The following is a 27,314-nucleotide window of genomic DNA, read 5'->3' on the forward strand; positions in this document are numbered from 1 at the left end:
GAAGTTAACAACAGCACTTTCTGGCAGCTTCAAACTATGTAAAGTAACCTAGAAATTCCAGAGCAAGCAAAGAAGACAGGGCAGAGCCAAAGTGCGCATTCACTGTTCCTAACAATGTTAGCAAGTCTCTCCTCAGAGAGTGCTTCTGTTCTACACATCATCCCATGAGCTTTTGTAGAGGACAGTAGCTTATTAAAAAGGAGGCTAGTGAGAGAAGACTCAGCAGTAAGAAGAGCACGTGAGTTATGAAAATACCCGACAGATGCAGCAACCCTTTGGACCTGGAAGTTTGAGACAAGAGCATCAGCCACAGGCTGCTGAGCAAATAATGCAACACTGGCTCAAACAGAGGGTCTGGAGTGTGAGTTACACGCTGGATTAAAAAGATTTAGGGCCGGGCGTGGTGGCGCACACTTGTAATCCCAGCATTTGGGAGGCTGAGACAGGAAGATGGCAGTTTGAGGACAGCCTCAGCTATTTAGTGAGGCCCTGTTTCAAAATAAAGAATAAAAAATTAGGGCTATTGTTGTAGCTTGGAGGTAGCTTGTCCTGGGCTCTGTCCTTAGTACCACAAAAAAAAAAAAAAAAAAAAAAATTTAGAAGCCACATGCTTAACTGGGCGTGGTGGCGCACGCTTGTAATCCCCGTGCTTGGGAGGCTGAGACAGGAGGATCGCACAGGTTTGAAGCCAGCCTCAGCTACTTAATGAGACTCTCAGCAACCTAGTGAGACTCTGTTTCCAAATAAAATATAAAAAATAGGTCTGGGAGTATAGCCCGGAGGTAGAAAGCCCCTGGGTTCCACCCCAGTACCACACACACACAGAAAAAAAGCCACATACTTGCAATCCCAGTACTTACGAGGCTGAGACAGGAGGATAGCAAGTTCAAAGCCAGCCTCAGCACCTTACTGTGAGACCCTGTTCCCAAATGAAATATAAAATAGGGCTGGGGGTGTAGCCCAGAGGTAGAAGGTCCCTGGATTCCATCTCCAGTACCACAAAAATAAAAAATAATAACAGATTTAGAAACATAAAACATTTTTGTGTAAAAGTACCAAAAATGTTTAAATTATACACTTGTGGCTCACATTAATAGTGCTATTGTATAGCTTGATCTAGACCATGTAACATTAAGGCATAAAACCCTAAATACCACAAAAATTTTGAAAGTCATGAATCTATTACCACATAATGTAGTATTTATGTTTATCATGAGTTCATTAACATGCACACTTTTCTAAGTCTGAAGCTTCATCAGATTCTCACGCAGATCTATGACCCAAAAAATGTTACAGCCTATTTGGAGTGGCTGGTTATTATTGTTTAATCAAAATGGGGCTGAGAAATGAATCCTATCAGTGCCATCAGAAATTATGACTAAACCTGGCATGGTGGTGCACACTTGTAATCCCAGTATTTGGAGGCTAAGACAGGAGGATCGCAGTTTCACAGCCAACCTCCGGATCTTAGTGAAGCCCTCTGCAATTTACTGAGACTCTATTTAAAAATGAAGAATAAAAAATAGGGCTGAGGGCATAGCTGAGAGATAGGATGTTTCTGGGTTCAATCCCTACTACCACAAAAAAAGAAAAAAAAAAAAGAAACTATGACTATATACAATTATTTTCACTATCTTGACCAGATTGCAACAATTCAAAATTAAAGTTATTCAGGTCTAAAATTAGCAAAGTAGAGAATAAAATAAAGCATACAATGATAGGTTGAACCACCAGAATTACACACACAAAAAAAAAGATTGCCAGGCATGGCGGCACACACCTGTAATTCCAGCACTCAGGGGCCTGAAACAACAGGAGGATCACCGCTTGGAGGCCAGCCTCAGCTACTAAGTGGGGCTCTCAGCAATTTAGTGAGATCCTGTTTCCAAATAAAATATAAAATAGGTCTGGGAGTATAGCCCAGAGGTAGAAAAGCCCCTGGGTTCCACCCCCAGTACCACAAAAAAGAAAAAAAAGAAAGAAAGAAAGAAAAAAAGATACAGGGCTGGGGATGTGGCTGTGTTCTAGAGTTCTAGAACACTAGAACTAGTTCTAGAGTACTTGCCTAGCATGCACGAGAGTCCTTAGTTCAAAACCCAGAATCATAAGAAAGAGGACACAGTAATAAGTAGGAAGGATATTGATACTATTTTTTGTGGAAAATAAAAAGTTATTTAGGAGCCGGGCGTGGTGGCGCACGCTTGTAATCCCAGCATTCGGGAGGCTGAGACCTGGAGGATCGCGGTTCGCGGACAGCCTCAGCTACTTAGTGAGGCCCTCTGCAACTCAGTGAGACCCGGTTTCAAAATAAAGAATAAAAAAATAGGGCAGGGGGTGTAGCCCGGAGGTCAAATGCCCCTGGGTTCCATCCCCAGACCCAAAAAAAAAAAAAAAAAAGTTATTTAGGAATATTATGAAAAGCTCAGGAAATCAATTACAATCCTTCTACATATATTATAAGCTACTGCAGTTGCTAACTTTCTTTTCAGTGCTAACCTGTAAGAAACCAGAGGTTCCCGAAATTCCACACGGTTATTTTTCTTCACATTACTCTCCAGGGTGGTAGCTCTGAGAGGACTACGAGATTTCTCTTTTCGTGATTTAGAAGATTTGGAGGTTGGAGCGTTATTAACCCAAGGATCATCCAGGTATCTACCATCTGAAGGAAAGGGAAACTGTGAGAACATGTCAAAAACAGGACTATCTCTGAGTTTGGACAGTTCAGGTATGCATTATTTCTAGCATCTCTAGTATGATACTAAAGAGATGAAAAACATTCAAGTTAAAGTATTACAGTAACTCAGCCAGGCGTGGTGGCGCACGCTTGTAATCCCAGCATTCGGGAGGCTGAGACAGGGGGATGGCGGTTCGTGGACAGCCTCAGCTACTAAGTGAGGCCCTTTGCAACTCAGTGAGACCCAGTTTCAAAAATAAAGAATAAAACATAGGGCAGGGGGTGTAGCTTGGAGGTCAAATGCCCCTGGGTTCTAGCCCCAGACCTGCAAAAAATAAAAAATAAAAAATAAAATAAAGTATTACAGTATCTCAATTTATAGAGGAAGACTGTATTCTGAGCAGACAATGCAAAATAAAAATCTACAGCCAGCCATCATGGCACACATCTATAATTGTACTACATGGGAGGCTGAGACAGAGGATGCAGGTTTGAAGACAACCTCAGCAACTTACCAAGACCCTCAGCAACTTAGCAAGACCTTGTTTCAAAATAAAAAATAAATAAGACTGGGGGTGTAACTCAAGGGGAGAATGCCTCTGGGTTCAATCGCCAGGACCACAAAAGAAAAAAAAACCTAAATACAAAATTCCTTTGTGATAACAACTGTCACTCCACTTAAAAAAGAATTACCAAGTAAAAACCGACAAATTCCCAGAATAAAAAAAATTTTTTTTAAATCAGCTGGGCAGGGATTTCCCTCTCTGGGAACCCCTCCCCTTTGGGGAGCTTCTCTCTCTCTCTCTCTCTCTCTCTCTCTCTCTCTCTCTCTCTCTCTCTCTCTCTCTCGTGCACATGCGTGGGTTGCCTTAGCCTTGAGAGAAGGTGGAGTGCAACTGAGGACACGTGGCCTGGGCTACTCTCGGGTAGTGACCTGAAGGCCTTTGCTGGAAATCAAGGCCGACCAGGGACCCTAGGGGTGACCTGCACTTTTCTGGCAGATGGCGTGGACTCTGGGAGAAAACAGTTTGCAACTGATGGCACGTGGCTCGGGCTACACTCGGGCAGTGACCGGAAGGCAGCTACTGGACACCAGAGCCACGACAGCCCTAGAGGTGTTCTGCCACTTTCCCTATTCCTTTCTGGCAGATTGTGTGGACTCTGGAAGAAAGCAGCTTACAACTGAAGGCATTTGGCTTGGGCTACCCTCAAGTATTGTCCTGAAGGCAGCTGCTGGACTTCAGAGTTCCGACAGCCCCTTTGGAGTGTTCGGCCACTTTTCCCTATTCCCTGCTGCTTCCAATAAACCTTTTACTCCCCCCACCCCAAAAAAAAAAAAAATCAGCTGGGCAGGGGGTGGTCACCAAATATAGTTTAAATGTATACCAAAAAAAAAAAAAAAATCAGCTGGGCATGGTGGCACACACTTGTAATCCCAGTACTTGGGAGGCTGGACAGGAGGATCGCAGGTTCACAGCTAGCCACAGCTACTTAGTGAGGCCCTTTGCAACTCAGTGAGACCCTGTTTCAAAATAAAGAATAATTTAAAAAAGGGGGAATTGGGGTGTAGCTCAGAAGTAGAATGCCCCTGAGTTCAGTCCCCAGTACCACACACACACATAAAAAGAAAGCCTGACCGTTTGTAGAGAGTACTGACTTATAAGTTTTAGTCCATCAATTAAGAAACTACGTACTCTGCCGGACATGGTGGCACACGCTTGTAATCCAAGCATTTAGGAGGCTGAGACAGGAGGATCACGGTTGGAGGACGGCCTCACTACTTAGTAAGGCCTTTTGCAGCTCAGTGAGACTCTGTTTCAAAATAAAGAATAAAAAATAGGGATGGAGGTGTAGCGCAGAGGTAGAATGCCCCTGGGTTCCATCCCCAGTACCACAAAAAGAAAAAAAAAAAGAAAGAAAGAAAAGAAACCACATACTCAAATATGCGAAAAGTAACTGAAGAAAATATTTTCACTGTGTCAATTTAAAATAGTATTTTTCTGAAAGATAGTCCATTTGTGATTTTAAGCCCCCCAAAATACATTATTAAAGCAGCTAATTTCACTTTAAAGGCAATATAATATCCTGTGATCCTGTGATTTTTTTTCTTTTTTTTTTCTTTTTTTTTTTTTTTTTGTGGTACTGGGGTTCCTGGAAGCCCTTCTACCTCCGGGCTACACTCCCAGACCTATTTTTATATTTTTGGAAACAGGGTCTCTTAAGCCAGCGCAGCTGGCTTCGAACCTACGGGATCCTCCTGACTCCGCCTCCCAAGCGCGGGGATTACAAGCGTGCGCCACCACGCCGCCCGGCATAATATCCTGTGAATTTTTAAAAAAAAACATACAAAACCTCAAAAACTCAAAACAACATTCTTATTACTGCAAACAAATGAAAACTCATGCCACAGTCACTGGAGTCGCTGTATTCGCTGACCATGAGGCTCACTCGGAACCACCCAGCATCGAAAAAAAGACTGAACGCCGCGAAGGCGCAGTCTCGGACGAAGAAGCAAGCAGGTGCAGGGGCCGTTAAGAAATATTCAAACAAACTAACATTAAAACTTATACTTAGTGTACTTATATCTTTGGAAACAGCCTGGCACGTACCTTTTCTACTTATTTTTCGGGTAGCACTTGCAGACTTCTTGGCATCCATGACAGAATCAAACACAGCTGTACTTGTCGGGGTTACTTCTAACTTGTTTTCGATGTGTCTCAGCTAAAGGTTAAATATCGTCACAAAGCATACGTTAATTCTATAAATAATCCAGCTGCCATCCATCAGTTTACGTGGTATTTAAAACCATGTTGTAGCCAGGTGTGGTGACACGTTTGTAATTTCAGTACTTGGAGGCTGAAATAGGAGGATTACAGGTTCCAGGCCAGCCTCAGCTACTTAGTGAAGCCTTCTGCAACTTAGTGAGACTCTGTTTCAAAATAAAGATAGGGCTGGGGGTGTAGCTCAGAAGTAGAATGTCCCGAGTTCCAACCCTGTACCCAAAACAAAACTTTATCTTTTACTTTTTTTTGTGTGTGTGTGGTACTGGGGATGGAACCCAGGGCCATTCTACCTCCAAGCTATTCCTCCAGGACTATTTTTTTTATTCTGTATTTTTGAAACAGGGTCTCACTGAGTTGCAAAAGATCTAAGTAGCTGAGGCTGTCTGAAAATACAGATCCTCTTGTCTCAGTCTCCCAAATGCTGGGATTACAAGCATGCACCACCATACCCAGCTTTCTTTTACTTTTTTTTTTTTTTTTTTTGGTTACTGGGGCTTGAACCCAGGGATATGCTAAGCTATACTTCCATTCCTATTTTTTTATTCTGGATTTAAAATAGGGTCTCATTAATTTGTGGAGGGCCTCACTAGGTAGCTGAGGCTGGCTGCAAAAATGAGATCCCCCTGTCTCAGTTATAAGCATGCACCACCACACCTGGCTTTATATGTTAATTTTTGTAAATCAGGCTCTTTCTATTTATGAGTCTTTTATGACCCTTAAAAATTCTTCCAAAACACCCAACAGTTTTTGATGTTGTTTTCCCGAATTGCTGGGGGTTGAATCCAGGGGTACTCTACCTCCAAGATGTACCATACCTGCAGCCCTATTTTTTTATTTTGAAACAGGGTGTTGCTAGGCTGATAAAGAGTCTCACTACTTGCTAAGACGGTCCTCAAACCTGCGATCCTCCTCTGTCTCAGACTCCCAGGTACTGGGATTATAAATATTCACTACCTCAGTCAGCTATATCCAACAGTTTTTTGGTTTTTTATTTTTTGTTTTTTGGGTTTTTTTGGTGGGTCTGCAGGTGGAACTCAGGGGCATTCGACCTCCAGGCTACACTCCTTGCCCTATTTTTTATTCTTTATTTTGAAACCGGGTCTCACTGAGTTGCAGAGGGCCTCACTAAGTAGCTGAGGCTGTCCATGACCCGCGATCCTCCGGTCTCAGCCTCCTGAATGCTGGGATTACAAGCGTGCACCACCACGCCAGGCTCCAACAGTTTTTAAAAACAAGTGTGAGCAATTTAACTGTAAATTAGCTTAGCTCTAAACTAAACTGAGGATAAATAGTATTCCTATATTGTAAATGAATGATACTTGTATAGAAAAGACAGAAAGCATACTGTTTATTCCTAGGGCCAAACTTGACCCTGCATTTGCGATCTTTTCCAGATTCATTTTCAAGAGTTCTAAATAATATGGGACAGAAAATAGCATAAAAGATACTCAATAAAAAGGTCATTCAAATTCAGGTTGTATACAAAAGAAAAAAAAAAAAGGACACGTTAGATGATAATTTGCTTCGAAAGCAAATAAAAAACATAAGTGCCTCCCTTTGAAGGACTATGTATCACCTGCCAAATTTAGAATCTTAAAATCCAGATGAGATTAGACAGAACAGAAATGGGAACAGGTTGCCCACAATCCTTCTTCAGTAGTACAGGAGAAAACAGCCTGTTACTACCAGAAAAAAAGGGTACCTCACAGTCCACTGGAGGGGAAGCTGACTCCTCTCACTTCTTCCTGAACAGGAGCCTTCTACAGACACAGCCTCACTTTCTCCAATTCACCCTCTGCTTAAGTCTTCATCTCAACACACCAATGAACAAATGTGTGAGGGTGAATAAATAGCACAAATCACCTTAATATTTTATGCAAGTGTTAGTGTTCTTGATACTTTAGTGTCCTGTTTATTCCTTTGCTATTTAATAGCTATCATTTATGGTCATTTTGTAATATATAGTACACTAATTCCTACCAAAATGTTTAACCTTATTTTCCTTTCAGAACAGTTCTACAGAAAACATTTTGATCTATCCAGTCATAATAGAAAAGTAAAAGCTGAACTACTTACAGCAGCCTTGGTCTGAGAAAGTGCATCCCACGACGTAGCTCTATCTGCTAGAGTAAAAGTGATATTTACTAATCAGTCTTTTGAGGCCATCTCAGAATGAGTCAGCTCCCAAATCTGCTCAAAGGTTTGACAGCCACTGACTGGAGGGACAGCCACACAGCGAGCGCTTCGTCATACTGAGCCAAACTACGCTTCCCCTCACTACCACTGTACGAAGCCACGCGTCCCAACGCACCTCTGGAGTTAGTGCAACAGGCGCTGTTACTACCAGTCCTTAGGACAGAGGGACCGGCCGCCCGGCAAGAAGCAGCATCCTCAGCTTATCTCAATGAGCTGACTACAGAATGTTGTATTTCACGCTATAATGTGAAATAGCGAGCAAACTGTTCCAGCTTCAGTCTATTCCAGTTTACCCCAACGAGTTGACTACAAAATTCTGTATTTCACATTATAATGTAAAATAGAGTAGCAAACTGTTCCAGAAACAACAGTTATATCTATTTAGTCTTTCAGAAAACAGATTTTCAAATACTTTAAGGCTACACATTTCCCCCAAGTTATCCTTTTCCATGATAAATATTTTCATTTCTTCCCAATACTTGCCATATATGACTTGATTTCCGATCTCTCACAAACTCAATAATCTTCCTCCAAATGTTTTCTACTTTGTCAATCTCTCTTAAATACCACGCTTTATTTTTTCTATATATTTTTATTTATTTTTTTAATTGGTGCAATGTATTCATACATCATAATGGTATAAAGAAAATACTTTTGTAGACATACATGCACACATCGCCCAGTTAGCCCCTACCCGATCCCCACCCCATTCCCTCCCCATCCCAAATAACACGCTTTAAAGTCACCTCTAACATGATTTAAAAAGGAGTTCAATGAGACTGTTATTTTGTTATTTGTGTACTCTAGGACTAGAACTAGATTAGGAGCTATATTATACCACATATTGATATTAAGTCAGAATTTCTGAAAAATTACATAAAACTAATTTTACATATACTAGTTTACTTTAAAAAATAATTTATTTCCTTTACAAAATAGTTTACCATAGAATGCCTATGAAGGTGAGGTACCTTGAATATTAAAAAGAAAAATGAATTATAAAATTATTATTATTCACATTTTATACATCAAAGTTTGTAAACAATTTTCATTTCTTGGTTAGCCCAGGACCTAAATAAGGAAAAAGAAAGAAAGAAAGAAAGAAAGAAAGAAAGAAAGAAAGAAAGAAAGAAAGAAAGAAAGGTCACACCTTGAACAGTATCCTTGTTTTGAGAATTCCTTGGGTTTGGAAAAGGCACCTCTTTTGGTCTGCTGCTCCTCATCCTGCCAATTTACCTGTAACCACATCACCATTACTCATTAAAAGTTAGTATCACAGTAACATTAGTAATGAAAATGTCCTGACTTATCTTGCCCTTCATAAAAGTAAGGGAAGTATTTTGTCATCTTGAAAATATGTCTTTATATCCTCTTCAGAGTTTCTCATAACTCAATAACTGAAATTTTCCTTAGAAAAATAAACCATGAAAAATTATACTTGTGACCACCTCTTACTCATTAGGATGGGTACTATTTTAAAAACAGAGCAGCTGGGCATGGTGGTGCATTGTAATCCCAGTATTTGGGAGGAACTGACAGGAGGATCACAGTTCACGAACAGCCTCAGCTATTTAGTGAGGCCCTCCACAACTTAGTGAGACCCTGTTTCAAAATAAAGAATAAAAAATGCCGGGCGTGGTGGCACACACTTGTAATCCGCGCTTGGAAGGCAGAGACAGGAGGATCACGCAGGTTCGAAGCCAGCTGCCCTGGCTAAGAGACCCTGTTTCCAAATAAAAATATAAAATAGGCCTGGGAGTGTAGCCCAGAGGTAGAAGGGCTTCCAGGAACCCTAGTACCACCAAAAAAAAAAAGAAAGAAAGAAAGAAAGAAAGAAAGAAAGAAAGAAAGAAAGAAAGAAAGAAAGAATAAAAAATGGCAAGGCCAGGCGTGGTGGTGCACGCTTGTAATCCCCATACTTGGGAGGCAGAGACAGGAGGATCTCGCAGGTTCGAAGCTAGCCGTGCTGGCTTAAGAGACCCTGTTTCCAAATACAATGTAAAATAGGTCTGGGAGTGTAGCCCGGAGGCAGAAGGGTTCCATCCCCAGTATCACAAAAAAAAAAAAAAAAAGAATAAAAATGGGCAGGAGGTGTAGCTCAGAGGTTGAATGCCCTTGGGTTCCGTCCCCAGTATTGAAAAAAAAATGTAAAGAAATTTCAAAGATGCAGAAAAATCAGGTGCTACTGGTGGGAATGTATGATGGCACAGTCATTTGAAAATGGTATAGCTATTCCTCAAAATATTCAAAGCAGAATCACCATAAGATCCAGCAATTCCATTCCTGGATATATACCCAAAAGAATTGAAAGTAGAAGCCAGGCATGGAGGCACATGCCTGTAATCCCAGTACTTGGGAGGCTGTGACAGGAAGATCACAGATTAAAAGAAAGCTTCAGCAATTTAGTGAATCCCTTGGCAAATTAGTGAGACCCTGTTTCAAAATAAAAAATAAACAGGGCTGGAGATATAGCTGAGATGCAGAATATCCCTGGCTTCAATCCCCAGAACAACAACAAACAAAAAAAGTAAGAGAATTGAAAGTGGAGTCCTAAAGAAATGTGTATACCCATGTCCACAGTAGCATTATTCAAATCATGGAAGCAACCAAATGTCTATCAACAAGTAAGATGTGACATATACGTAGTGCAGTATTATCCAGCTTATAGCATAAGCCAGCTACAAAAGGACAAACACTGTATAATTCTATTTACACGAGGTACCTGGTCAAAGACAAAGTAGAATGGTAACTAACGGGCTGAAGGGCAGGCATAATGAGGAGCGATTATTTAATGAGTACAGAGTCAGTTCTACAGATAGACGGCTGTGACAGTTGCACAATGAGTTGATTTCATACTAACATACTTAAAAATGGTAAAAAGGGGTTGTGAGAATGTCTTAGTGGTACAGCAATTGCCTACCAAGCATGAGACCCTGGGTTTGAACTCTAGCATGCCAGAAGTGAAAAAGTTAAACCAGACACAGAGGCATGTGCCTGTCATCCCAGCTACTGATGAGGCCAGGCAGGAGCATCACTTGAGCTCAGGAATTTGAGGCCAGTCTGGGCAACATAATGAGACCCCCCACCCCAAAAAAATATTATGATAAAATTTATTCCTGAAAGGAATGATTATAATTTTGTAGCCAGCCTGTGCCCCCCCCCAGTACTAGGAATGGAACCCAGGGGCATTCTACCTCCAAGCTACACCCCCAGCTCTATTTTTTATTCTTTATTTTGTAACAGGGTCTCACTGAGTTGCAAAGGGCCTCACTAAGTAGCTGAGGCTGTCTATGAAATGTGATCCTCCTGCCTCAACCTCCCAAACGCTGGGATTGAAAGCGTGCGCCATCATACCCGGCATTTTAGTGAGACCCTATCTCAAAATAAAATAAAAAGGGCTGGAGATATAGCTCAGTGGTAGAGCACTTACCTAGTATGCATGAAGTCCTGAGTTCCATTTCCCAGTAGTGGGGGGGGGGGGACAGGATTTGAGCTTCATTAGTAAGATGCTAATGTGACATGCTCTATAGGAACTATCAGAATTAGAATGCACAAGGGCAATGCACACGCACAAGGAAAACTGGTATGAAACCGCGTTACCCTGCCTGAGTCCCCTCTAGTGCAGCCCCTAGCTACTGTACCTCTATAAACATTAAAACCCAGACCAAGATGAGCAGACATCTCTCTCTCTGAGATCACCCACAATCCCATCCTCAAGTGGGTACTTTCCCTTTATAGTAAGTCTATTTTGATACCAGACAAGTCCTTAAATTCTTTTCTGCCACAGGTCAAGAACCTGAGAAGAGCCAGGCGTGGTGGCACACGCTTGTAATCCCCACGCTTGGGAGGCTGAGACAGGAGGACCGCACGGGTTCAAAGCCAGCCTCAGCTACTTAGTGAGGCTTTCAGCAACTTAGTGAGACCCTGTTTCCAAATAAAATATTTTTAAAAAATGGGTCTGGGAGTATAGCCTGGAAGTAGAAAGCCTCTGGGTTCTACCCCCAGTACCACCACAAAAAAAAAAACCTGAGAAGTTCAGGTAGGACCACTCCATATGATGATATCTTCTGAGTAGAGGTCCCCTCCACTCCTGGAGACCTCCTCGGACCCCTGTACAGTGACACCACCATGAGCACAAAGGCATTCTCCTCTCCAAATATCTAGCTGCCAATTGTGAGAACAATGAAGCAGCCCTATGAAGAGGTCCACAGCAAAGAACCAAGGCCACCTGTCCGCAGCCATGAGAGTGAGCTGTAAGCAGATCCTCAAGTCAGCCCAATTCAAACCCTTGGAAGACCACAGTCCCATCTGACATCCTGACTGTAACCTAATGAGAGACCGTGAGCCAAAATCACCCAGTACGATTTGCTCCCAACTTTCTGACCTAAAGAAAGTGTGAGTCAGGTATGGTGGTGCACACCTGTAATTCCAATACTTGGGAAGCTGAGACAGGAGGACCCCAGGTTCCAACCTGAGCAGCTTAGGGAGATTCTTAGCAACCTAGAGAGAACCTATTTCAAAAATAAAAAATAAAAAGGGCTGGGAATGTAGCTCGGAAGAAGAATGCACCTGGGTTCAAACCCCAATACAAAAAGAAAAAAAAAAGATAATGCACATAATCTTAAGGTACTAGTAGAACATCAAAATGCATCTTCAATTATAAAGTCATCACATCTGCTAACTGCTTAATCCATAGCACATACAGAAATACATGAAGCATTTTTTATTTAAAGCAACACACACACACACACACACACACACACACACACACACACACACACACAATCATCACACTGAATCCAGGCATGGTGGAGTAAACTTGTAATCCCAGCATTTGGAAGGCTGAGACAAGAGGATGGCAGTACAAGGAAGCCTCAGCTACTACTTAGTAAAGCCCTTGCAACTCAGTGAGACTCTGTTTCAAAATAAAGAATAAAGTAGCCAGGTGTGTGGTGACGTGATGGCCCACGCTTGTAATCCCAGCATTTGGGAAGCCAAGACCGGAGGATGGCGGTTTGCGGCCAGCCTCAGCTACTTAGTGAGGCTCTCTGCAACTCAGTGAGACCCTGTTTCAAAATAAAGAATAAAAAATTGGGTGGGGGGAGAGTTTGGAGGTCAAATGCCTCTGGGTTCCATCTTCAGACCCGCAAAAAAATAAAGAAAGAAAGAAAATAAAAATAGAGCTGGGGGTGTAGTTCGGAGGTGGAATGCCCCTGGGTTCTACCCCAGTACCACAGAAAAGAAAAAAATCATTACATTCTCTCAACTCCACCTGTATATGAGCTTTGTTTTATTTCTTTGTGGTGCTGATGATCAAACCCAGGGCCTTCTACATCCTAAGCAAATGCTCTACCATGGAGCTACACCAGCAGGCGGTCAGCAAGTTCTGAAGACTCTTAAGTAGGTCTTCTCAACTCATACACACAGACACACTCCCAGTGACTCCTATTACAAGTGAGTTTCAGGCCTTCCTCCAGGCAGCTGTAAGCAAGTGCTAAGAGGACAAGTGCTTGAATAATAGACTAAGACAAAGATGCTCAACTCCACCCACAAGGGAATTTATTTACTTTATTTATTTACTTTATTTATTTATTTATTTATTTATTTGGTGGTGCTGTGGATTGAACCCAAGGGCATTCTACCTCTGAATTAAAACCCCAGCCCAATTTTATTTTTTATTTGGAAACAGAGTTCTGCTAAGCAGCTGACAGCCTCACTAAGTTGCTGAGGCTGGCTTCAAATCTGTGATCCTCTTATCTCAGCCTCCCGCCATACTCCGCTTCCAAGAGATTTTAAATAAGCAGGTCTGAGAAAACACCTAAAAATCTGCATTTTTCATAGGTCTATAGGGATCCCAATATACTGCCACCTTAGAGAACTACTGCTCTCAAGATAATTATCTTCAATTCTACTCTTTGAAGCTTAAGCTTCCAAAAACACTGATGACTCCATTAAAATAGGCATCAATGGAAAGAATTAATCCTGAAAACACTAGTCTTCTAAAGTTACAGAATACTTGACAACAACATTCCTTTTAAACCTGAAGCCAAAATTATAGACTTCTCATAATCTATGAGAGGCGATATATGGACATTTAATAGTTAATAATTATGAGAGACAAGGACTGCATTATTTTCTAAACATTACTTCTAGTTGCATACAAACATCAGGCAAGTACCCTTAAATCCACTTTATCAATGAAGAAACTATAAACTACTCCAAGGTCATTCAGATAATAAGTGGCAGAACCGGAATTAAATTCTCTCCTCTCTCTCTCTCCTCTCTCTCCTCTCTCTCCTCTCTCTCCTCTCTCTCCTCTCTCTCCTCTCTCTCCTCTCTCTCTCTCTCTCTCTCTCTCTCTCTCTCTCTCTCTCTCTCTCACCTGAGAGCCTCTAACAGTCATTCCCATAACACCTCTCATACTATTCAAACTCAACCACAGCCCATAACAGGCTCCCCATCCTCTCACACCCTCCTCACCAAAGCCACCTTGCTTGCCCACCTAGAGTCTATCCTCCCTCGGTCCTGTTCCACTAACTTCGCTGCACTTCACACTTCTTTAAAGAATGCTCTTTTAATCTACATGCCTCAAATGTCACCCAACCCAACCCAAAGGAGAAGCCTTCCTCAACGTCCACACATGGAGCTTTCAACTCCCCCTCCTTCCTAAGCAGGGAAGTTGTTCTAGCCAGTCCTCGGAACCCTCACTGCTGCATCGGACTTTACCCTTCTATCCTCTGAAACCGCTTTTCCTCAGTCAGACCCGAGCCAGCCATGCATTCAACATGTACTTATACAGTGGCAAGTATGGAGTGTGGAGAAGAGGAGAGTGCTGCAAAAAATCAACACAGTTTCTGCCCTCAAGACGTCTAAAGGCAAGGCTGTATCGAAGACGCCATAAACCGGATGATGGAAACACGGAAAGTGCAGGTTTACAGGAACATACAACAGAAACAACTCATCTGGGAAGTGGAGGAGAAAGTGCCACTTGAGATCAAACATCAGAATGGATAAAGGGTAGGCAAGAAAGGCCTTTCCATAGAGTAGGAACATATGTTGAAAAGTTCCAAGGCAAAAAAGAGTATGACACTGTAGATGAAATGGAGAAGTCCCACACTGTTGAGGAAAACTGGCAAGAGATGAAGCTGGAAAAATGAAGGTACATCATTCAAGGTCTCTGACATAGCCACATGTGTGGCGTTTTCTTGGAGGGAGGGAAGGGTACGGGATACTGAACCCAAAGCCTTTGCATAAGCCAGGCACATGTTCTATCAAGGAGTCACTCTCAGTGTAAAGGGTCAAATGTTGGCCAGTTCTCTCCTGTGTCCTTGCTGGAGTATCTACACAACTTTACTGTACTTTATATTCTTACTCTACTACAAACTTCTTAAATTCCCTCAAACTTAGCTGGGGGTGGTGGCACACAACTGTAATCCTAGTACTTGGGAGGTTGAGACAGGAGGATCACGGGCTCAAGGACAGCCTCAGCAAGTAGACTGAGACTCTCATCAACCTAGTGAGACCCTATAAGAAATAAAATCAGTCTGGAGGTGTAGCTTGGAGGTAGAATGCCTCTGGGTTTGCCGGGCGTGGTGGCGCACGCTTGTAATCCCCGCGCTTGGGAGACAGAGACAGGAGGATCACGCAGGTTCGAAGCCAGCTGCGCATGCTGGCTTAGGAGACTCTGTTTCCAAATTTTAAAAAAAATTATATATATATATACACACACACACACACACACACACACACACACACACACATATATATATATATATTTTATAGGTCTGGGAGTGTAGCCCGGAGGTAGGAACCCCAGTACCACCAAACAAAAAAAATGCCTATGGGTACAATTTCAAGTACCATACACACACAAAAAAGATCCATCAAACTTAAGAATACCTTTACTATTCATGTAAATGACTCAAAGTTTTATTCTAGTGTCCATTTTACAATGAAGTCAACTGGCATCTTGTTAAAGAAACAAGTTGTTTCACGTAAAAGTCAAATCATACATAAATATGTTTTATTGAGAATAAGTAAAAAATCGTAAAGAAACTGGGCATGGTGGCACAAGCTTATAATCCCAGTCCTTGGGAGACTGACATAGGAGGATCACAGTTTGAGGCCAGCCTCAGCTACTTAGTAAGGCCCTGTGCAACTTAGTGAGACCCTGTTTCAAAATAAAGAATAAAGACTTGGACTGAAGGTGTAGCTCAGAGGTAGAATGCCCCTGGGTTCAATCCTCAGTACTGCCAAAAATACAAATAAGGATGCAACTTTAGAAATGTGGCTGCCTGACAGTAAACATGCTCTAAAGCCAGAGTCTACATTTCAAGTACTACCAAAATATTCACCTCAAGGAAAGAAAGGCTCACAATACTAAAAGCAGCTCAAGAATTAAAAAGAATTAGACTTACCATTTAACTTTATTTCGTTACCATGTAGGTTTACCGTTCATAAATGGGAAGAATGGCCAAAAAGGAAGCAGGTAACTTTTTTTTGGTACTGGAGCATTTTATCTCCAAGCACACCCCCAGCGCACACCTGTAATCCCAGCAGTTGGGAGGCTGAGAAAGGAAGAGCTCAAGTTTGAAGACAGTCTCAGCAAGGAGTGAGACACTCACCAACCTAGTGAGGTTCCACTTAAAAAATAAAATAAAATAGCGCTGGAGGTGGAGCTCAGAGTGTAAAGGACCAAATGTTGGCCAGTTCTCTCAACCCCCGGTGCCACCACCAAAAAAAAATTCAGATGCCAGGGTGTAGCTCAGCGTAGAGTGCGTGCCTACCATGCAAAACGCCTTGCGTTGCATTCAATCCTCAGGACAGGAAGGGGAATCCCTCAAACCAAACGACACACTAGATCCTCTGTTTGCAAAAATATGCTTGTTTGTAAAGGTCTCTTTTACATCATTACTTTTCTATAGCATTTTATATATTTATTTTTTGTGGTACTGGAGATTGAACCCAGGAGCATTCTACCTCTGAGCTATACCCCCAGCTCCATTTTTTATTCCTTACTTTGAATCAGGCTCTCACTGAGTTTCAAAGGGCCTCACTAAGTAGCTGAGGCTGTCTGCAAACTGTGATCCTCCTGTCTCAGCCTCCCAAATGCTGGGATTACAAGCGTGCGCCACCACGCAGAGCTCCATAGCATTTTAAATAACTTATATAAAAATGTAGCAACTATACAAATTATCAGTGATGCATCTATTGTTTATTTTTTGTGTGTGTGGTACTGAGGATGGAACCCAAGGGCTTTTTACATCCCCAGGCTACACTCCCAGACCTATTTCAAATTTTATTTGGCAACAGGGTCTCGCCAAGCTGCTGAAAGCCTCACTGAGTAGCTTCGGCTGGCTTCGAACCTGCATGAACCTCCTGTCTCAGCCTCCCAAGTACTGGGATTACTCCCAAGTACCATGATCCTCTGGTCTCAGCTCCCAAATGCTGGGATTACAAGTGTGCACCACCATGCCTGGCTGCATCTGTTGTTTAAAGTATAGTTTAACTTCCCAGCACTTGGGAGGCTGAAACAGGAGGATCGCACAGGTTCGAAGCCAGCCTCAGCTACTTAGGCTCTCAGCAACTTAGCGAGACCCTGTTTCCAAATAAATTATAAAAATAGGGCTGGGGGTGTACCCCGGAGGTAGAATGCCTCTGGGTTCCATCCCCAGTATCGCAAAAAAAAAAAAAAAAAAAAAAAAAAAAAAAAAATATATATATATATATATATATATATATATATATATATATATATATATATAGTTTAACTTAATTTATAGCTAATAAGAAACAAAGCTGCCGGGCATGGTAGCATCCTAATACTTTGAAGGCTGAGACAGGAGGATCACAGGTTCATGGCCACCCTCAGCAACTTATCAGGACCCTCTGCAACTTATTGAGACCCTGTTTCAAAATAAAAAATAAAATAGAACTGGGGTACCGGGCGTGGTGGTACACACTTGTAATCCCAGCATTCAAGAGGCTGAGACCAGAGGATCATGGTTCACGGACAGCCTCCAATACTTAGTGAGGCCCTCTGCAACTTAATGAGACCCTATTTCAAAATAAAGAATAACGAGAAGAAAAAAAAAGAATAACACTGGGCATGGTGGTGCACACTTGTAAACCCCGTGCTTGAGAGGCGGAGACAGGAGGATCACACAAGTTCGAAGCCAGCCATGCTGGCTTAAGAGACCCTGTTTCCAAATAAAATTTTTAAAATGTACAAAATAGGTCTGGGAGTGTAGCCCGGAGGTAGAAGGGCTTCCAGGAACCCCAGTACCACCAAAAAGAAAAAAAGAAAAAAAATAGGGCTGGGGGTGTAGCTCAGAAGTAGAATGCCCTGGGTTCTATTCCCAGACGTGCAAAAAAAAAAAAAAAAATAGAGCTAGGGGTGTAGCTGAGAGATAATATGCCCCTGGGCTCCATCCTCAATACTACTAAAAGGTGGGGGAGGTAGATAAGGAAGATAGGAATGAAGGATGGATGGAAGGAAATTCAAACTGGAAGTTAGGATCGTTTAGCCTCATGGTTTTCAAATGTATATTTGTGAATCAGTAACAGGAAAAAATATATATAAATCCAATCTGGCAAGTTGGCACTACCTTTTTTGAAGGGGTACTGGGATTAAACCCAGGGCCTAACAAATGTTCTACCACTGGGCTATACCACCACAGCCTGAACTAGCATTTTTTAATGAAACTAAATAGAATCAAATTGAAAATATCAAGGTGTGCTGAAAATAAGGAGGGCATTTGTTAGTTTGCTATATTATCCTGGCTGGCCTTAAACTTCTGGGCTCCATGTTCATAGCAGCACAATTTGTAATAGCCAATATATGGAACCAACCTAGGTCCCCATCAACAGATGAATAATTGCAAAATTATGGGAAATACACACAATGGAATTCTATTCAGCTATAAAGAAGAACAAAATCATGTCATTCACAAGAAGATGGAAAGACCTGGAGAACATTATGTTAAGTGAGATCAGCCAAGCACAGAAAGAGAAGGGACAATTGTTTTCTCTAATAGGCCCAAACCGGGGAGTATTAGGAATACCAGAGGGACTCCAGATAATGAAGAGGAAACCTCAGCAAAGCTAGAATGGAAGGACAGGAGACGAAGAAGGCTGAGGTTGATTAACGGAGGAGCTACACTCAAATATGTGCATACGTGTGAATGCAGCATGGTCAATGTGGACACTCATTGTTGGGCGGGGGGTAAAGAAGCGGGAGGGTGAGGGCACCAAGCACTGTCTGAATGTATGCCATTTTCAATATGATCCACATAAAAATAAATAAATAAATACCAGTGATCCCAAGAATTATATTACATACATAAAAAAAAAAACTGGGTTCAAATAATCCTCCTGCCTCAGCCTCCTGAGTAGCTGGAACAAGAGGCCCAGGACAGAGTTAGGGCATTTTTAGAGAAACTTTTTATGAACATACATATACACACACACACACATGGTACTGGGGATTGAACCCAAGGTTGTTCTACCTCCGAACTACACCCCTAGCCATATTTTATTTTGAAACAGTCTCACTAATTTGCAGAGGGCTTCACTAAAATGCTGAGGCTGGCCACGAACCTGCAATCCTCTCTCAGCCTCCCAAATTCTGAAATTACAGGCATGTGCCACCACGCCTAGCTTCTTTTTTTGTGGGTTACTGGGGATTGAACCCAGGGGCATTCTACCTCCAAGCTACACTCCCAGCTCTTTTTTCTTATTCTTTATTTTGAAAAAGGGTCTCACTAAGTTGCTGAGAGCCTCACTAAGTAGCTAAGGCTAGCTTCGAACCTGTGATCTCCAGACTCAGCCTCCCAGGTAATGGGATTACAAGTGTGTGCCACCACAGCCAGCCAAATTTTCTTACTTCACAGAATCCTTAATAATAATAACCATCAGTGATTTTGTTTTTCATAGTGCCTGCATGCTAAGGGTATAGCCAAGAGGTAGAATCCTACTGGGTTCAGACCTACTACCAAAAAAAGTAACAGCAAACACTTAGGAACTGCTCACTTGGGAAAGGAACACTGACTCATAGAGTTCTCACAATAGTACTGAAAGGTAAGGATTATTACACCTACTTTAGAGATGAGTTTAAGTAACTTGCTAATGATCACAACTGGTACAAGTGGTATACTTGGGCTTTGAACACAGTCTGCTGCATGGTCCATGTGCTGCAGGACATGCTCAGCTGCTTCTCAAGAACTAAATTTAGATACCCCAAAACCTGTTAACAACTGCAGAGCACCTCACAGAATAAATATACTATAATTTTAACTATTCTTCTACCAATGGACATTCAGGACATTTTTTGTTATTTATAAATGTTGACATGTAGCCAGGCATGGTGGCGCACACTTATAATCCCAGCATTTGGGAGGCTGAGACAGGAGGATTGTGGTTTGCAGACAGTCTCAGCTACTTAGGCCCTCTGCAACTCAGTGAGACCCGGTTTCAAAATAAAGAATAAAAAATAGGGCAGGGGGTGTAGCTAAGAGGTTGAATGCCCCTGGGTTCCACCCCCAGACCCAAAAAAAGAAAAAAAAAGTTGACATGTTGTCATAATGCTAAAATGAACAGTCTTACAGATGTATGCTTATGCTTTTGTGTTGAAATGTATATAAGATTAACTCCTAAAAATGACATGATTCCAGAATTTGGAAGGCTGAGATAGGAGGATTGCAGTTCACGGAGAGCCTCAGCTACTTAGGGTGTAGCTTGGAAGTATAATGCCCCGGGGTTCCATTCCCAGTACCGCAAAAAAAAAAAAAAAAAAGTCATGATTCTATTAGAGTATGTACACTTTTAACTTTTATAGGTAACGCCATATTTTCTGCCAGAACGTTCTTCCACTTATAATCCCAATGAGAGGACAGGATTAAGGTTCATTTTTAGGTTAACAAATATCTTTTATTCATGAATTTTTAGTTAATATTGATATAGAAAAGACTACCAGGTTGACCACAATTATCCTCTGATTTGATCATTATCTGACAAACTAAAATGAGGACTTGGCAGATAATACAGAGGATTCTTTCCAGTTATAAAACCAACATTGAGTGAGATACTCCCCCTTATGTTCTTCTATTTTCTTATGTATAAATGTAGGAATCAAGCGTAGCTGGCCAGCTGGGCGTGGTGGCGCACGCTTGTAATCCCAGCATTTGGGAGGCTGAGACAGGAGGATCACAGTTCACAGCCAGCCTCAGCTACTTAGTGAGGCCCTTTGCAACTCAGTGAGACCCTGTTTCAAAATAAAGAATAAAAAATAGGGCTGGAGGTGTCGCTCGGAGGTAGAATGCCCCTGGGTTCCATCCCCAGTACCGCAAAAAAAAAAAAAAAAAAAAAAAAGAGTAGCTGGCCTTTAAGATTTAAAGCTCCTAATGTGGTGATTAAGAAGTGACTTAAAGTCATTACAAGACTATAATTATAGTACTAGCAAAACAGGTTAGGGTCTTAAAGTTTCTGTTTAAATTACAACTATTGCCAGGGCACCTAGACAAATCATTAAGATCGTCAGTAACTTTCAGGCTCCACCTGTGGCTTATTCCCAGCGGCCTTTTAATCTTAGGCTGTCGTTCCCCTGCTACTGCGCAAAGCTGAACATCCTCCGGAGTATTATATTCCTAGGAAGAACTGAGGAGTGCTTAAGAACACAGAACCAGTTGACTGTTTTGTTTTTAAAACATCAATTATGCCAGGCCCACTCTGTAGTCAATTAAGTCAACTCTATTTATTGTCTATCTTACTACATGCTAAGCACTGGGTACACAATGGACTGAAGATCTCTGCCATCATGGAAAGATGAGAAATGCAAATAACACCAAATACCCACATATAAATGTAAAATTACACATATATATATATATATATATATATATATATATATATATATATATGATACTGGGAATTGAACCCAGAGTAATTCTACCTCCTAGCTACACCCCTAACCCTTTAAGTTTTTGCTTTGAAAAAGGGTCTAGCCAGGCATGGTGGTACACGCTTTCAATCCCCGCACTTGGGAGGCAGAGACAGGAGGATCACGCAGGTTCGAAGCCAGCCATGCTGACTTAAGAGACCCTGTTTCCAAAAATAAAAAAATATAAAAATAGGTCTAAGAGTGTAGCCCGGAGGTAGAAGGGTTCCATCCCCAGTACACCAAAAAAAAAAAAAAAGAAAGCAAGCAAGAAAGAAAAAGGGTCTCACTAGGTTGCTAAGAGTCTCACTTAATTGCCGAGGCTGGTCTCAAACCTGTGATTCTCCCATCTCAACCTCTCAAGTACTGGGATTACAGATGTGTACCACCATGCCTGGCTATCTAATTACACTTATAACAATGAACAGAAAACATTAGTGCAATGCAGCATCAGTGCAGAAAAATAACAATCACAACGTAGAGTAAGCTTTTTACATCATCAGCTCTATTATAAAATCACCAGGGTGTTATTACTTTTCAGTTATGCTACTACCGATCATAAAGCTACTGAATGAATACTTTATATAATTAAGAGTATGAATGACAAGCCGGGTGTGGTGGTGCACATGCTTGTAACCCAAGTACTTGGGAGGCTGAGACAGAAAGAACACAGCCAGCCCCAGCTACTTAGTGAGGCACTCTGCAACTTAGTTGAGACCCCGTTTCAAAATAAAGAATAAAATAGAGCTGGGGCAGTTGTTGGAGATAGAATGCCCCCTGGGTTCAATCCCCAGTACTGCAAAAAATATATATAAACTATAAACAAGTGGGGCGTGGTGGTTCATGCTTGTAATCTAGTACTTCAGAGGCTGAGAGGAGGATGACAGCCAGCCTCAGCTGCTTAGGCCCTCCGCAACTTGGTGAGATCCTATTGTAAAATAAAGAATAAAAAATGATAGAACTGAGTGTCCAAACAAAAAAGATAATAAATTCACTACATTTCTTAAAAACCTTTTTCAAGAGCAAGGTGCTGTGGCACGCACCTGGACCCCATTAATTGGAAGGCCGAGAGAGGAGAATTACAGGTTCAAGGCCAGCCTCAGCAACTCAGTGTGAGCCTGCTTCTAAGTAAAAATGAAAAAGACTGGGGGAGCCGGTGTCATCCACACGCTTGTAATCCTAGTGCTTGAGAGACTGAGACAGAAGGATCACAGGTTCAAGGCTAGTCTCAGCAACCTAGACCCTCGGCAACTTAGGAAGACCTTGTTTCGAAATAAAAATAAACTGGGCATGGTGACACATACCTATAATCCCAGTACTTAAGAAGCTGAGACAGGAGGATTGCAGGCTCAAAGCCAGCCTCAGCAATTTAGTGAGGATCTCAGTAATTTAGTGAGACTCTGTCTCCAAATAAAATTAAAAAAATAAAATAAAATAAAGCTGGGGTGCAGCTTCGAGGTAGAATGCCCTTGGATTCAATCCCAGCACTACAAAAATAAAAATAAAAAATAGAGCTAGGGATGTGGCTCACAGGTAGAATGCCAGAGTTCAATCCCAGTACCAAGAAAAAAAAGGGTGTGGGGCTTGAGAGTGTAATTCAGTGGTAAATGCTCCTGGGTTCAATCCCCAGAGCCAAAAAAAAAAAAAAAAAAAAAAAAACCTTGTTCAAGCAAAAAGTACACAGAGAAGTAAAATAATCCATTATAATAGTTTATGACCTGCTAGTAATTAATAAAATGGTATGAAAACACTAATGCTTTCAAAGAACTGATTATTATCAAAATAAGTAGCATGTAAAAAGAAACCAAAATTTTAAAAAATACTTTGAAGTAATACAAAATTCAAGAAACATCTGTTAATATTTAAAATAAAACTAATTCATCTGGGCATGGTGGTGCACACCTGTAGTTCCAACACTTAGGCTAAGACAGCAGGGTTGCAAGCTTGAGGCTAGCACATGGTAACTTAAGGAAACCCTATTTCAAAATAAAAAATAGGAAGCCAGGCATGGAGGCGCACACTTGTAATCCCAACATTCAGGAGGCTGAGACTGGAGGATCGCAGTTCGAAGACAGCCTCAGCTACTTAGTGAGGCTCTCTGCAACTTAGTGAGACCCTGTTTCAAATTAAAGAATAAAAAATAGGACAGGGGGTGTGGCTTGGAGGTCAAATGCCTCTGGGTTCCATCCCCAGACCCACAATAAATAAATAAATAATAAAAAATAAAAAATAGGAGCCATGTGTGGTGGCAAACGCTTGGTTTTTTAGGGGGGATTGTTTTTTTTGTTGTTTGTTTTGTTTTGTTTTTGCAGTATTGGGGATGGAACCCAGATGCTTTTCTACCTCTGAGCCTACACTACCAAACCTATTTTATACTTTATTTGGAAACAGGGTCTCACTAAGTTGCTGAGAGCTTCACTCAGTAGCTGAGGCTGGTTTTGAACCTGTGTGATCCTCCTGTCTCAGCCTCCCAAGTGCTGGAATTACAAGCGTGTGCCACTACACCTGGCTGGAACGCTTGTAATTCCAATACTTGGGAGGCTGAGACAGGAGGAACGTGGTTCGCCACCAGTCTCAGCTACTTAGTGAGGCCCTTTGCAACTCAGTGAGACTGTGTTTCAGGGCTGGAGGTATAGCTCAGAGGTAGAATGTCCCTGAGTTCAATCCCCAGTACCACAAAAAATAATAATAAATAAAATTAAAAAAATAGTAAGGGAGCCAGGGGTAGTGGCACATGCTTATCCCAGTACTTAGGAGGCTGAGACAGTAGGATCACAGTTTAGCATCTAGCCTCAGCAATTTAGCAAGGCCCTCTGCAACTTTCTGAGACCCTGTTTCAAAATTTAAAAATAAATAAATAAAAAGTGTTGGGAGTGTAGCTCAGAGGTAGAAGAACCCTGGGTTCAATCCAAAGGAAGGAGGAAAGGAAGGAAGGAGCTAAAGGTATAGCTCATTAGTATAATACCTCTGAGTTCAATCCCCCAGTACCACAAAAATAAATAATAATACAAAAAATTTTGAATTCTCTCTGAAACAAGAGCAGCAGTCACATAAATACATGAATCTTCTTAGTGTCAGTTTCCACAACTGCAAATAAGGATATGTGCCATGTCTTTTTCACAAGAGTGCCATGAAGACTAAGTAAAATAATGTATGTGGAAGCACACCAATAAAAGATTGGCAGTTATTTCTGATAGTGGCTTTTTTGTTCAGACTATAACTTATAAAGCAATTTAACAAATAAAAGTGGGTAAAGGGACTTCATTTCCTTTCTCCTGTCCATAATATAGTAGTATTATAAAATGGGCAAAAGACTAGTATTTAGAAGCAGAAAAAATATTTCAAAAGCTTCCTAATTCAACTGGGCGCGGTGGTGCACGCTTGTAATCCCAGCATTTGGGAGGCAGAGACAGGAGGATCAAGGTTCGCAGCCTCAGCTACTTAGTGAGGCCCTTTGCAACTCAGTGAGAACCTGTTTAAAAAATACTGAATATAGCCGGGCGTGGCAGTACACGCATGTAATCCCAGCATTTGGGAGGCTGAAACAGGAGGATCACAGTTCGGGGACAGCCACAGCTACTTAGTAAGGCCCTGTGCAACTCAATGAGACCCTGTTTCAAAGTAAAGAATTTTAAAAAATAGGGCTGGGGTGTAGCTCTGAGGTAGAATGCCCCTGGGTTCCATCCCCAGTACTGAAAAAAAAAAAAAAAAAAAAAAGAGGAAGAAGAAGAAAAAATAGGGCTGGGGGTGTCACTTGGAGGTAGAACCCCCCTGGGTTCCACCCACAGTACCACAAAATTTAAAAACTTCATAATTCATACATTGCCTGCCTGCCCCACAGAACACTGGTTGTCCAAGTATTAATTTAGCCCTCTTATATAACACTACAACCAATATAATCTCAGAAAAATCAGAGAAACTCCTTCACATGTGTACAAAACGTTTGCACATAAAACTCAGCATCACTACAAAGATCTGCTACTGATTGAAAAGACAGGATAAACATGTGTTTATCCGCATATATAATGTATTCTAGCCTGGCCTTTTTTTTTTTTTTCTGATCAGAGTATCTTAAATTTACTGTGACAACAGTTCAATGTTTCAGATTTACTTTATTAAATGGGCTAGAGTTTGTCAATTTGACATACTAAAACTAATTACTACACATTCATGGGTTTGAAGTGACTTCTAGCGGAGATCTAACAGCTAATCTCCCCAATTCACAATTCCAAGTTATGAGCATATATAACCTTGTTTGTAAACAATATTTTAAACTAAATGTTTTAAGTGGAAAGCAGCTTGTAGTATCTTATCATTGCGTCTACAAAACTTCTCAGTGTTACCAAAGCCTAAGATACTTTCCTTTAAAACTCTCAAAACACAGGCTCAGGAGGAATGGTTAACATGGCAACATTAACGACCTGTCCAAATTCAAAACAAGGATCACCACCAAAACAAGCTGAGTACATGGATACAGATCATCATTCCTCACAGCTGATTTCTCTCCAAATTTAGAATTTGCTACTACCTTAAAACCGCATCAAAATATATACTTATGTGCAACTTCCTAGCTGAAAAATGTAAAATCCAGGCGAATTCCAACTCATACCTCTGGCATTAGCTAAATACATGTTGAGCTACATTTAAAAGAGGGCGGGGGAGGTGGCAGGGGGTACTGACAACTTCCAGAGCAGAAAGCTTTTACACACACACACACACACACACACACACACACACCCGCAAAATCATCTGTGAATAAACCGGCCGACTACATCAGCAACTGCTGAGCTGGAGCAGATCAAAGTTTTCCCTGTACAGTCTTGGAGAATGTTACCCCCACCGAAAAGGAACAGAAACTGGGCATCCCTACCACTGGAGCCAGACCCCCGGAATTTCCCTAAATATGCTCGATCTCCGAAAGACCAAGGGACACTTCTCTAGAGACCAAAGGTGAGCGGTATCTTGCAGGCCAGAGGAGGGGAGAGAGGGGTGGGGAGCGGCACCGGCAGGTAAGCGAGGAAATCCCGGCTTGGGGAGACACCGGTGGGACTGAAGCCCGGGTCTCAGGGTGACCCCCGAAACGCCTTCGGAGCCGGGAGCCCCCCGAGGGGGTGGCCAGGCAGGGCCAGGCGCCCGCCCGCCTCGGTGGCCGGCCCCGGGGCCCCGGGACCGCGGACAGAGGCGGCGGCGGCTGGGCGGGCGGCGGGCTGAGCCGGGTCCTCGCAGCTCACCTGAGAGTGTCGCCTCCGCCTCCGGCTCCCACGGCGCATCCCGCGGGGCCTGGCGGAGGGTGCGGTGCCGCCGCCCCGACCGGCCCCAGGGCTGCCCGGCCTGGCCTCCCCGCTACCGGGACACCGGTGCCCGCCTCGCACCGGCTCCCGCGACCCGCGGGCTGCGGGGCCGGCAGACGAGGGGAGAGGCTGCCTCCCTGCCCCGCGGCCAGCCGCCCCGCGCCGCGGCTCCGCAGTGCCCTGTGGCGGAGGTCTGCCCGCTCCCCCGCCCCGGAGTCACTTCGGCAGCGGCGGCCCAGTCGCCATTACAGCCCAACAACTGACACGGAGGAGGAGCGGCGCCGGCGGCCGTGGTGGTGGCGGCGGCGCGGGGCAGGGCGGGAGCCGTCCGGGTCCGGGCAAGTCTCGCGAGAACTGTCCCGAGACCCGGCCGCCGGAATGCGACGCCGTGTCGGAGCCATGTTGAGTGTGGCCAGGGTGAGGTCGCCACCCAGCAA

General features: G+C 42.6%; 1 protein-coding gene across 2 annotated transcripts in view; it reads right to left on the reverse strand.

The window, feature by feature from the left end:
- CEP350 (centrosomal protein 350) overlaps positions 1-8,876 on the reverse strand; it is a gene marked incomplete at both ends in the record, with an annotated part of 132,441 nt that extends 123,565 nt beyond the window's left edge. The window contains 4 exons of one of the 2 annotated variants that reach the window (XM_080698608.1): positions 2,497-2,659; positions 5,284-5,395; positions 7,534-7,577; positions 8,804-8,876. In XM_080698608.1, the coding sequence (XP_080554734.1) occupies positions 2,497-2,659; positions 5,284-5,395; positions 7,534-7,577; positions 8,804-8,876 (392 nt within the window). Of the gene's footprint in view, positions 1-2,496; positions 2,660-5,283; positions 5,396-7,533; positions 7,581-8,803 lie in introns of both variants that reach the window. The other variant, XM_080698607.1, reaches the window with a different exon arrangement.
- Positions 8,877-27,314: the final 18,438 nt, after the last annotated feature.

Source organism: Muscardinus avellanarius (assembly GCF_963383645.1).
Source record: "Muscardinus avellanarius genome assembly, chromosome: 7".
NCBI classification, from domain to species: Eukaryota; Metazoa; Chordata; class Mammalia; order Rodentia; family Gliridae; genus Muscardinus; species Muscardinus avellanarius.